The sequence below is a fragment of the Chrysochloris asiatica genome, unplaced genomic scaffold (assembly GCF_000296735.1).
Source record: "Chrysochloris asiatica unplaced genomic scaffold, ChrAsi1.0 scaffold00289, whole genome shotgun sequence".
Lineage (NCBI taxonomy): Eukaryota > Metazoa > Chordata > Mammalia > Afrosoricida > Chrysochloridae > Chrysochloris > Chrysochloris asiatica.
Genome location: NW_006408807.1, coordinates 516,413 through 530,364, shown reverse-complemented (window position 1 = coordinate 530,364; position 13,952 = coordinate 516,413). Strand labels below are relative to the sequence as shown.

General features: G+C 36.9%; 1 protein-coding gene across 4 annotated transcripts in view; it reads right to left on the bottom strand.

Moving 5' to 3' along the window:
- Positions 1–13,952, bottom strand: part of PARG (poly (ADP-ribose) glycohydrolase) — a 244,861-nt gene that overhangs the window by 89,300 nt on the left and 141,609 nt on the right. For all 4 annotated transcript variants that reach the window (XM_006874599.1, XM_006874597.1, XM_006874600.1 and 1 more), the window contains 2 exons: positions 4,449–4,509; positions 2,721–2,796 (listed from right to left, as the gene is read on the bottom strand). In XM_006874599.1, the coding sequence (XP_006874661.1) occupies positions 2,721–2,796; positions 4,449–4,509 (137 nt within the window). The remainder of the gene's footprint in view (positions 1–2,720; positions 2,797–4,448; positions 4,510–13,952) is intronic.

The window sequence follows — 13,952 nt, the reverse complement described above, 5'->3', positions numbered from 1 at the left end:
AGTTCTTTCATGCCATCATTTCTCCCATTTGCTTGAGTTATGCTTCAATAAAGAGCAAACTTCAGAGGCTCTTGTGACACCTATTTTGGTCTTTTCTGTTATTTTAGTAACTGTGATGAAGTGAGTTATCTAATGATTGCATAATTTGTTGTCATATATTTTTGCAAAGAGCTTTTATTGGTTTCTTCAATTCATCTAGTCTTCACTTCATTAGTGTTCAGTGCTTTAAGTTCAGTGCTGTGTATTAAGATTCCCTTAGTTAATCCATGACTCTAATGTAGAAAAACACCTCATCAAAAAATTATGCGAGGAAATTTGATATTCATTTGGATCAATTTTGAAGTATATTTCAAGATTAAAAAATATATATATAGTAAAGGTACTCTTCTTTATCTTCAAATAGTACAGAACATTATTACTTAAGGTTTTCTACGTATTTTCTTTATGAGTTCCAACAGTCAGTGGGAAAAGGTGATTTAAAATATGCTTTGTTTCGCTGAAGATTTTAATTACACACATGTCTAAATAAAAGGTATGCTAAAAAGGAATCCAATTCATTAGACACTTGGAGCATAAATATTTAGTAACTAGTCAAGTTACACAATTCATTCTAGACATGTTATAATGAATATTAAGTATATATTCAAACAAGTCAACCTATTCTCAGACAATTGCTTTCTCTAGCTACTGACCTGACGTTGTTGTTAAGTGCCACAGAGTTGGTTCTGACTCATAGTGACCCTGTACAATCTTTCTCAGGAGCAGCTGTGGGTTTGAACTGGTGACCTTGATGTTAGCAGTCCAGTGCTTATCCTACAGCACCAAATCAAATAAAGACCTATCCCCAAGAAAAATGAGATGTTGTGCAAGCTTTTCCAATAAAAATTACAAATGGAAGAAAGAAAAATACAAACATTTTGTCTCTGATTACTAAAACCAAACAACTACTGTTGAGCGGATTCTAACTCACAGCAACTCCATGGGACAGTTTAGAACTTCCCGTTATGATTCCAAAGGGTGGAAAGCTTTCCAGAAGCAGACTGTTACATCTTTATCCTATAGAGAGGTTGGTGGGTTTAAACTGCTGACCTTCTGATTAGCAGCCAATGCCCCATGAGGGCTTCCTTTTGTCTTTAAGTGTTGTTACGTACCGTTGAGTCGGTTCCCACTCAAAACGACAATATACACAACAGAATGAAACTGTCTGGTCCCGTGCCAGCCTCAAAATTGTTGCTATGTCTGAGCTCACTGTGTCAACTGATCCCACTGAGGGTCTTCCTCTTTTCACTGACCATCTGATTTACCAAGCAGGACGGCTTTATCCAGGGACCAGTACTTCTTGAGAACACGTCCAAAGTATGAACGAGGAAGTCTTTGAAGCAATAGTCTGGCTGTATTTCATCCAACACAGATTTGCTTGTTTTTCTGGAAGCCCATGGTACTTTTAATATTCTTGTGGTTGTTGTTAAGTGCCATCGAGTCAGTTCTGACCCATAGCGACAGGGTTTCCGAGGGTGTAAATCTTTACAGGAGTAGAAAGCCTCATCTTTCTCCTGCAGAGCAGCTAGTAGTTTCGAACCGCTAACCATAAGATTCACAGTCCAATTCATAACCACTATGCTACCAGAGCTCTATTCTTAGCCAACACCAAATTTCAAATGCAGCAACTCTTCTACAGTCTTCTTTATTTATTGTCCAACTTTTACATGAACATAAGCTGATTGAAAATATCGCAGCTTGGGCCAGGCGCACTTTTGTCTTCAAAGTGACAATTTTGCTCTTTAACACTATAAAGAGTGTTTTTTGGTCTCTAATATTTGTTGCTCTTAGGTGCCATCACGTTGGTTTCGACTCATAGTGACCCTGTATATGGTTTCTGAGGAGCGGCTGGTGACCTCAAATCACGACCCTGCAGTTCAAACGACTTTACAGTCTGTTGCATTAACCCACAGCACCACACCAGGACTCTAATTAGTCTTAATTAATGCATTAAAAAAACACAAGGATCACAATAAAAGGAAAACATGTGCTCAGGTTAGGTGTTGCAGCATTTTTTAAAAAGCTAGATAAAGTGTTTACTTGTTAAGTTCTGTTTTAAAGCTTGTTTTTTAAGTTAAGGTAGTAACACAAAATCATAGAAAAAAATGACAGGCAGACAAAATTACCTACTCTAAAAGTGGGAAAAGACTTTTAACAAGCATAGTTGGCTCACATGCCTAAGTCAAACTATTATATAAAAGGGTGATGCCTTTCTTATCTATCAGTTTAAAATGTCTGACTCCTAGACCTAAATAAGGCTGTTTGTGGCAGAAAAACCTCTCATAGTTGGTCATCATTTGGGATAGAGTAAAAACCTTTAAAGAAAAATAACAAAACTGTCTGGTGACAGCCTGTCAAGACCATACACTGGGAACTTCCTCCCCTGACAACCTACAATTAGTGTCTGAACCAAGAGGCCTGATGCTGTCCAGATCTTGGGATTTTCTGTCAAAGGTTTTTTAAAGACGCACATATGAAAACTGAGAGCGTGCAATGGCAAATAATGACATTACTGAGCTGTCAAAATGATTTGTTTGGTGTCTTTCCCCATCCTCCTATTATGCTTCTCCCCATTAAATGAGTTTAGAGATAAGCAAACAGCTTTTCAAATTTTCTCTGCTGCAAGAAGCCTGACACAAGAAAGTCCCAAGGACACACACTGCTATGAATGATTCACCTACCTGGAGCATGCCTTGACCATTTCCTTCTATAGTACCTTCATACGTAACATGTAATCGAGTCAAGGGCTTTGCACATCTACAATTGAAAAAGAGATTTCCATATTTATGGGTTTACGACAATTAGCTCATTACAGAAAAATACGAAAGTACACATGACAGTAAAAGAACAACTGAAACCACACAAATATAAAACATCAGAATTAGATGCCTATTAACATTTTTTATGTAGATCCTAAGTTTTTTCTTACTAAAATAGCAAAGTAATATTTTTTATATGGTTTATATTAAAATTCTAAAAATAAATTTTATACATATATATGTAATAGTTCTGGTGAAGCACTGCAGGATAATGCAAGGTCCGTCTGAACAGTAAGGTTGGCGGTTCAAACCCACCAGCCACTCCTTGGAAACCCTAGACAGGTCACTATGAGTCAGAACCGACACAGCAGCACTTCACAACAACAACAATTTATATTTAAAGTTTTAAATTAAGATCATAAACATCTTCAAAAGCTGTCTTTCCCCTATATGAGATGACAGTTACTTCTCTTTGGGATAGATGAAAAACTTCTCAAAATAGAAAGCAGTATCAATGACATTTTATCATTATGTTAGAGTAGGTAACCTAAGTAAAACTACAGAGAACTTTGGCAATAAACCATACATGACTCTCAGAAGGTCTCTCTTTTCAACAATTTGATTAATGTGTAAATGTGTGTTTGATAAGGGGAGAGGGGTGCTTTGTGATAATAATGTCATAGAGATTCTGACCTATGTTACTTTATATTATTAATAAGGGTTACAGATGAACAGAGTATCCAAAGGAAAATCAGAAGGCTCACTATATTCCTTTTTTAACTGCCAAACAGTTAAATTTTAAAAGTTTCATTTCATTAATATAGTTTAATGGTGACTTTTTGGTATTAGATTTTACTTCTCTGCTTACCTACTAGATAAAAAGTATGTATTGTAATTGAATATAACAGATGAAATCTAATCTAACTTTTGGAATTCATACCAAGTGTAATGTTAATTATTTGGGGAGGGGGGAGTGTGACATTGTAAGGTAAGCACTGGACTACTAATCACATGTCAGTGGTTCTACTAGCCGGCTCCTTGGAAACCTTATACAGGGTCGCTATGAGTCACAACCAACTCAATAGCACTTAACAACAACAACAATTAGGAGGTTAGCTAGGAAAGCACTATTCACTCACTGGAATTTCTTCCCTTCCTGGTTTTAATGAGTCTAAATACATTTCTAGCAAAACTCCAATCCAACCAATATCTTTAAAATGATGGGAAATTAGCTCTAAATTCGAAAACGCATCATTTCAAAACACTAAGAATCTTAGAAATTTGAATTAAACCAAAATGGTTATTATTCTCAGTATTTGCAGGTTTAAAACAATGAAGAAATAAGAAATACTAACTTTCCATTTAATATTAATATCTTCACATACTAAACTCCTAATTTTAATGGGATTTTGTTTCAGAAGATTGAACAACAGCAAAAGGGCAGAAAAGAAAGGGTTGAAGAATGACATTTCTAACCATTTATTGACAGATTTCTATTAACCTATCAATAAATTATTTGTAAGAAAGAATTTCATGGTACCAGATAAACTAGAGATACAGAAACCATATTCTAAAGGGCAATAAATAAAATCCTCACAGTAAAACAGTCCTTCATCTCTAAATTTCTAGGATTATTTTTACGGTCATTACCTTTCCCAATCTGGAAAATCTTCAAGACTCTGTCTTGTAAATGTCACCAACCCAGTAGGTTCTACAAAAAACAATAAAAGGCACACTCAAATATAAATTTTAATTTCAAAAAGATCATATACATTCAGTAAACAGGTCTGACAATGGCTAGTTAAGAAATATCAAGCCCACAAGAACATGCAAACTTATATGGCACCCATTTGACCTAGCCTCGATGGCTTGATAATCAGAACTCGAATAGAGGAAGATAAAAAAAACCCCCATCAAAATCATGTTTTCTAAAGGAAACGAGTGTCAAGTGCTACAATTTGATGAACTTAACCTATACTCATGGATGTAGTAGTTCAAAATACCAACTAAGAGGGAAGGAGTCTTTATGTCAAGTATTAAAGCTATCCTCTCTGTGTATGGGGACGGACAATTTGAACATTAGCTACCTGAAATGAAGGAGGGCGATAAAGTCATGAAGTGACTGTCTTACAAGGTTCTAAGAGTTTAGTTTAAGAGTGTGTGGGAGAAGACAGCGTCCCTACTGTATAGTTTTCATCTTGCCTAGATGGGTCTGGTAAAAAGAGATGGGGATAAGATTCTTATGATTCAATAGTGAGTAATTGTTATCATGACTAATTGCGACTGTCACAATTGTAAAGGTAGAAGTTTTGTAACAAAAACTGGGGAGTAGTTAATTTTAAAAACCAGAAACAAAGGTCCCTAGGACCATCAAGGGAGAAGAGCACAAGCGGAATGTGAGACCTTATCCAGGAAAGCAGCGACACCAGAGATGGAGGCAGAGATGGGGACATGGAGAGAGGGAGCAGCTGAGGACTCTAGGTTCACGGGAAGAGAGGGACTGAGAAGCAGACTTGTAGAATGTGCCCTTTGGTAGTATAAATTATTAAATATGCCTGAGTGTTGTTTTTTTTAAAAAAAGAGCTACAATGAATAATAGAGAAATATCGTTAACTGATAGTACATGAGGGGGATTATGAAACAAAGTATATGATTTGTTGAATGTAAAACTGATGATCTGCCCTGTAAGCTTTCACTTAATTCACAATAAAAACTTAAACAAAAAAACAAAAAAACCAAGCCTAGTATTGGAATGTAACAAAAGGTTAATTTAAAATAATATCCTTACATCAGGAACCTCCTTCTATAAAATAGTAAGTTCTTCATAAATAAAGCTATAAACAGCTCTACAGTAATATTTGATTCCAGTAATTTTTGGTAATGTTTTGTAAAATGAATTAAGAAGCCCCAAAAAAAGTATAATGGGTACTGGTTATACAATTACAGAAACCTAAATTCAAATTTGTAGATTTCTTCTCAAAGAAGAACCTTAACTCTGTAGGAAAAACTAATGAATGGATATATATTTATATGGTTAAGACAAAAAAGAAAATCACTGACATGTTCTTTGGCGTTAACACAGCTAAATCTTGGACTTAAATGATAAACAGTTTGTCTGCTGTTAAGTATGTGCCTTAGCTGGAAGGAGAAATTACTGTGTTCCAGGAGCTTAGAGAAGAAAAAGTACTTAACATTCAAAGAATAACAGATTTGAGAGAATCAAAATAAATGAAGTACCAATACATAGTAAATAATTTTAGAGCATTAAGGACCTCCCTTTTTTAAAGTTTATTATTTTTTTTTTTAAGGCAGTGACAAAAAAAAATCCAAATTAATCAGCCAGCCAGAAATAATCTATTTGATTCAAACCAAAGAACAAACTAAAAAGGCACAAAACTCTTAGGCAATGCAATATATGTCAGGAACTGTTAGGAAAAATGGTGGTAGAGTTCCCATGAAAACTTGGCAAGTAAGGAGAAGTTCACAGTTCTCAGTCACAAATAATAACAACTCAAAAATCATATGTATACTAGGTGGAATAGTAGCATAAACAAACCATTATGTTTGACCCTCTCCCACAAATACAACAAAATGTATAAGGAAATGGTACTCGGCTTTAAGGGCCTCTAATTTAGGGAGAAGAGAGAAGTGGGGAAATGCAGACAGGAAAAAAATCAATGCAACAATGAGCTGCACAAGGTAGGAAAGTCAATTCTCCCATGTTTCTTGCTTCCCCTAGCCCAGGGAGTGCTCACCTACTGTGAACTGGAGAAGTGACACCATGAAAGGAGCCTGCCTTCCTAACCACCACAGCCCCTGGTTGTACAAAGATTCTACTCTAAAATCAACAAGGCAGGCCCTGTGTAGGTCCATCTGGATTGAGTGTGCTAGCCATATCCTCCACTTGAACACAGTCTGTTCAAGTCTACTATGAATTGCAACACAAAGACTGTGCAGTAAGTAGAGTCAGCACTCTACCTGCCTCCCCACAGCTCAGGCCACTGAAACCATCAGGAGAGACCTCACAGGAAATCAGTTCAGGTCTGTTCACTTCCCCTTCTACTCTGTGCTGAGAACTGTGGACTGAGGCTGCTATGGGCAAGGAAGTAGGGACCTACAGTAGGCTACAATCACAGCCAATGTATTTATAGGGGAGCTCTCAAAATAACAAGGCAGATCTTTCTGAGGGGGTTATCTGGAGTGTGCCAGACCTTCTCAATCTAGACACCACTGGCCGCAGGTGCATTGTAAATTGCTACAAGTCTGTCTGTTCCCATAGTCAGTACTCTACTGGCCTTCCTTCATACCTCATAGCTCCAGTCTCTGAAACCAACAAAACACACCACCCTGGAAGTCAATTAGGATTAGCCTGCCTCCACTTCCCACAGGCACTGAAGATCGCTGACTGAGGCTGCGGTGTATGACAAAAGAAGGAGTGTTGAGTAGACACTGAACTCATAACTAACAATCTACTGGGGGGACTCTGTTGTTAAAAAGGCAGACCTCTATGGGGATCGAGCCAGAATATAATTCCTCCTTGCCCAATTGGTAACTGTTGAGTACACGGCTGTTGCAAACTGCTACAAAAGGCCCCCACAGTCAGCATCTACCTGCCTCCCTGTGCACCCCACAGCCCAGGCCTATAAAACCATCAGGAAAGGGCAGAACAGACCCCTGGAGATCAGTTTGGGACTGTCTGTTCCCGCATGGATGCTAAGGACTGCTGACTGTGGATAGTTGGTGCTAAGGAGCAACCAGTACATGAGGGGGCAGAAGTTCACAGAAAATATAATAAAAATGGAAGCTTTACTAACTTTCTGAAGGCCCCTCACAATGAGTGGAGCTACACCTGGTGTGGCATTGCAGGATTAGTACTCAATTATGAACCACAAGGTTGGCAGTTCAAACCCACCAGCTACTCCTGAGAACCCCTATATAGAGTCACTAAGAGTTGGAACTGACTTGACGGCAACAACAGCACACCCACAAGCAACATACAGACTCTGACAGCAAAAATGCAGATCTCTCTGTGAGTCTAATTAGAGTAAGACAACCATTCCTACAACCGGACATTGTTATCTACTGGACTGATACAAACTCCTACAGAAGATTCCCTACCTTGGAATCAGGAAGTTATCATCTAAATGGCGACTGCTCTCCCAGTCACCACAGGTGACGTCACTAGGGTGATGAAACTAAGAAGCAAGATCTCTGGGGAGATCCTTCAGTTCAATAAGTGCTTGCTGTTGTTGTTAAGTCGATTCTGACCCATAGAGACCCTGTATAAGGTTTCCAAGGAGCAGCAGGTGAGCTTGAACTGCTGACCTTGCAGTTCAAATGGCTTTGCAGTCTGAGGCATTAACCTATAGCGCCACGCCCCTCCTAAAATAGAGGAGAGTCAGCCAGTGCTTCCTCTGAATACAAGCTCAAATTTAAGCAGCTCCCAAAAAACGTATAAGGAATCCTCAGACAAAAACTGAAGGGCAACACTCAGCCAGGAAGCGGTTCACTGGGTGTGGTTTTCCAACTAAAAAACATGGTTGCAGAAAAAGGAAAATAAGTAATGATGACAGAGAGGACTGGACCCTTGTGGATAGATTGATGAGTACATGCTATCTAGCCTGAGATGTAGAGTCTGCTGGAGGGAAAAATGGCCACAGCACGTTCTCTGGTGTGTTTGGGAAAGACTGAAAATTGAAACCCAAGACTTAAATGTAAAAAACCTAGAACAATACAGAGCATCAATGAAGAAACAGGGACAAACTTAGGGGCACTAGTTAATACATAGCATAAATACATTATCAAACGTTACCAAAAAAACACAAGGAATAGAAGACAAAACAGATGTCTGAGATTTCCTAAAAACAAAAAAAATTGCCAAGAGTATAAAGGGAGCCCACAAACTGAGAAAAAAATTTTTTCAACAACATATATCAGATAAGGGACTAATATCTCAAATTTACAAAAAACTATAAACTACTAAAAGAAAAAGACAACCAATTTAAAAATAGGCCCTGGACATGAAAAGACACTTTGCCAAGAAAGACACTCAGGCAGCCAACAAACATGAAGAAATGTTCATGATCATTAACCAAATCAAAACAATAATGAGCTACCATCTCACACTAGCATTAACAGCAAGTTAAAAAAAAAAAAAAAAACAACAACAAATGCTGGCGAAAGTGTGGAGAGACTAGGACCCTCCTACACTGCTGGTAGGGCTATGAAATGGTTAAACCATTCTGGAAAATGTTATGTTTCGTCAGAAATCTGAAAATGGAAGTACCTTATAACCTGGCTAACACTCTACTTGGTATATATAGCCACAAGAAAAACAAGTAGATAAGATACACACTGATGCTCATCTAAACACTATTCAATGTAACAAAAAAAGGTGGCGACAGCCTAAGTGCCTACCAATGGAACAATGCGTAAACAAACTTTGGCATAGACACACAATAGAATACTATGCAACATTAAATAATAACAATACAGCTGCAAAACACTCATAAAATGAATGAACCTGGAGGACATTATGTTGAATGAAATGACTAAATCACAAAAGGACAAATACTGTATGAGACCATTATTATAAAAATTTAAGAAAAGGTTTTCATATGAAAACAAACCAACCCAAAGGTGGGAGAGAGAAGAGTTATTCACTGGCTCAGGTGACAGGGAGGGCAGTGTACAAGAATGGGGCGGGCAATATATAAAAGGGAGGGTGACAGAAGAATGATGAAGACAGGTAGAGACCCAGGGAGGTATGCATGGGCTAAAGGGGACAGATGTAAGTAGTCATATATAAACAACCATGGAACAAGAGTTCTGTACATATATATATATATATGGGTTGAGACATAGCCTGAATGGATAAGGAAGAGTGGGCTAGATATATACATTTACATAGCCCACAAATATATAAGCGTTTGAAAGAGGATATTGCCACATGAATATTTACCTTTCATGAAAACGCAACTATGAATGTGGTGGAGCACACTGCGAACAAAATGAAACTTACTAGATATTATCAAACATCTTAAGGGAATGAGTTGCTGGGCCTAGGGGCTCAGGGCCACAGTCTCAGGGGACACAGTCTCAACTGGCATAACACAGTCCACAAAGATTTACATCCTACATGAGTGAGAGTACCATCTGGGTTCTAGAAAGCTCATGAGAAACCATTCACAGTGCAGCAATTGGTATCTCCATGTGCAGAAAAAAGATGAGTGATAACAACTGACGAGGTTTGGAAACAATTAGTCTAATGGACTAATGGAATATGTGTATATCAATCCCCATGATTCTGAGACCAGAAGAACTAGACGGTGCCCAGCTATCACTACCAACTTCTCTGAAAGGGATCACATTAGAGTGGGATAAAATGTGGAACAAAACTCAAAATTTAATACAATAATAAAAGACCAAGTTTAATGGTCAGAAAGGGACTGGAGGAACCTGAGACTATGGTTCTCGAACACGTTTTATATCTGGAAAAGAACTTGCTAACGCTTGTAATCCAATTTTCAGCCAAGGAGTAGACAGATTTATAGGGTGGGGGACAACAACACTAGAAAGGTATATTCACCATGGAATTGTCAATCATTCAAAATCAAAAAGGGCAACGTTTTCCTGTGGACAAAGCTGAGAAAGGCTGAGTAGCTGGGTGCAAATAGGAAGAACAAGGAGAAAGCAGCTAACTGTTGTTGCATCTAGGGAATACAATCATTAAAATGAAACAAAGTGAATGATTTGTTAAATGTAGAGCTGATGATCCTGTCTGTAAACCTACACTCAATTTACAATAAAAAGTTTGAAAAAAAAGAGGAGGAAATGTGAGCAAATGCTGAGCCTTTTGTCTACTTAAAGAGTATTGTGGGTTAAAACACGAAACACTGGAAAAACTGAGAAAGTTAACACCCCTGAAAATTGTTAATTCCCCAACAAAAAAAATCATAAGACAAAGAGAGCAGAGAAACAATGGTTCATCCAAATTAACATGAAAAGGAATAAAGAACTTGTTAAGTGCTGTCCAATTGGTTTGAAAGTACAACTAAAGATGACCAAATAATTTAAAAATGGCTAAAAATAACACAGCAACATTAAATATAATTAAAGAACTAAGAGAAAACATAGACAAAGAGCTAAAATAAATGAGGAAAATAAAGCAAAAACATAATTAAGATTTAAAAGATATGGTAACTGAAAGGGACTTACCAAGAGATTTAAATAGGAAGAAGAATGAATCAGCAAATTAGAGATTAATATCATTAAAATTAAAGATACTGAAGAGCAACAAGAATGGAGATTCAAGAAGGCTGAGTACAGTTTAACAGAATTCTGGGACAAGAAGCAACCTAATATACGCATCATGGAAATTCCAGAAGGAGATAGAGAATGGGACAGACAGAATATTTGAAGAAGCAATGATAAAAAAAAAAATGTCTAGAAAAGGACATAAATCTACAGATCCAAGGACCTCAATAAACCCCAAGCAGGATAAATTCTGAGAAATCTACATCACGGTACATCATAATTTGTTAAGTGTCGTCGAGTTGGTTCTGACCCACAGTGACAAGAAAAAGAAAAAAAGGTATCTAGATTGGAAAAGAATAAAAATGACTTCTATTCGTGAATATAATCCTATGTATAAAAAACCCCACAGAGTCCAAGAAAATTTCTAGAATAGATGAATTTAGCCAAGTTGTAAGATACAAGGTCAGCAACAAAAAAATCCATTAGATTTCCATATATCAACAATGAGAAATCTGAAAACGAAATTAGAGAAGCAATTCCATTTACAATAGCAACTAAGAGAATAAAATATCTAGGAATAAATTTAACCAGGGACAGGAAACACTTATAAAATGAAAACTCTATCAAAAAACTGTTGAAAGAGATTAAAGATTTAAATAAATGGGAAAATGCTCCAAGTTCACAGATTGGAAAACTTAGCATATTGTTAAGATGGCAATACTCCCCCCAAAGTGATCTACAGATTCAATGCAATCCTGATAAAAATTCCTAGAGCCTTCTTTACAGAAACAGCAAAAATACTCAACTTTATATGGAATAACAACAGGTCCTGTATAGCTAAAGCAATGTCAAAAGAAAACAAAGTAGAAGGATTCACACTTCTTAGAGTCCTAGTGTGGTGCTGTGGGCTAATGCGTCAGCATGCCGTTGCCATCAAGTCAATACCAACTCATGACAGTCCCACAGAATAGAGTAGAATAGGGTTTCTTAGAAAGGCTGTGAATCTTTACAGAAACAGACTGTTACACCTTTCCCCTGCAAAGCAGCTGGTACATTCAAACTGAGAACCTTTCGGTTAGCAACTATGAAACACTGTGCAACTAGGACTTCTTCATTATCCAGCAGAAAGATGAAAACGAAAACCACGAGATACCATTTCACTTAGGGTGGCTAAGACTGAAAAAAATAAAACAAAAAGAGAAAATAATAGTTGCTGGTAGAAAAGTAAAATGGTACATACAGCCATTGTGGAAAACAGTGTGGTAATTCCTCAAAAACCTAAAAATATAACTACCATATGACCCAGCAATTCCACCCTTAAGTTGGCTACCCAAAGACTTAAATGCAGAAACTCAGGCAGACAACGTTCACCAAGGTTCATAGTGGCCCTATTCATAAATGCCAAAAGGTAGAAACAAGCTAAATGCCGATTAACAGCTGAAGGGATATGTGATACATACATATGTGGACTACTACTTAGTAAGAGTTAACGAAGTCTTGATAAATGCTACAATATGGATGGGGCTGAAAGACAATGTGTTGAGTGAAATAATCAATCACAAAACAGCAAAAATTGTATGAATTTGATCCTAGATAGACAGTTATTCAAAACAGCATAATGCCTCACCCACCCTCAAAGAAAACAAAAAACAGAGGGAATGGAAGCAAATACTGTTGAATGATGATGCATGGAAGAGATTGTCATCATTGCAATGAAACAATGGTGTAAAGCCGATGTTCTCCCATATAAACTGATGTTCTCCCATATAAACTATCACTCAGGTCACAATAAAAACTTAAGATAAAATAAAGAAACCTAGAGAGTAGAAAGGGTAAGAAAACAGGATCTTTCAATATACTGTCTACAAGAGATACAAGGGAGTTATCCAAATGCTCATCAACAGAAGAATGGTTAAACAAACTTTGATACATACATACAGTGGAATGCTACAAAACTTTGAAGAATAATGATGAGTCTGTGAAACACCTAATAGCATGATTAAACCTGGAACACATTATGCTGAATTAAATTAGTCACAAAAGGCTAAATATTCTATGAGACCAGTGGTGTAAAAAGTTAAAAAAAAAAAAAGTTTTCTTGATAAGAGAAACAATCTATGATGGTTATGGTGGGGATGTGGATAAGTCACAAGCTTAGAGGGTAGACACATATTAACATGGCTGACGGCAGGCAATATACAAGAGGGAGGTTGGCAGAGGAAACACGCAGGACAACAGGGAGGAATGCAATAATTGAAATGAATACAGGTAAATAGTGTTAATTAACTAATTGTTGGTACGTGGACTGGATTGCAATCATGTAATGAAGAAAGTTTATGATCTGTTGAATGTAAAAATAATGATCTGCTCTATAAACTCGCTCAATTCACAATAAAACAGTTGAAAAATTTTTTTAAGTGTCAAGGTCATCAAAGTCAGAGAGAGTGAGAAAGTATCCTAGATGAAGAGATACTGAACAACAATGACATTAATGGGACAATTTGTGCAATTTGAGTAAGGTCTGTAGATTAGGAAATACTAACATTAATGCTAATTTCCTGGTTTTCATCATTGTACTGTGGTTATGAAGCAAGTGTCCTTGTTTTCAGAAAACAAAGCAGCACTGTATCTGCAATGTATTCTCAACCAGATCAGGAAAAAAGTAGGTATTTATGAGAGTATTTGGAAAGAAATTATACAGCAAATGTTAATTCTCGAAAAATCTGGATGAAGAGTAAACAGGAATTGTTTGAATTATTTTTATAATTTTTCTGTAAGTCTAAAATTGTTCCAAAATTTAAAATAAGGTCTGAAACTATTCAAAAGTTCAAATCACTGTAAGTCTGAAATTATTCCAAAATTGAAAACAAAAAACCAGCATAATGCTCAAGGTAGTGA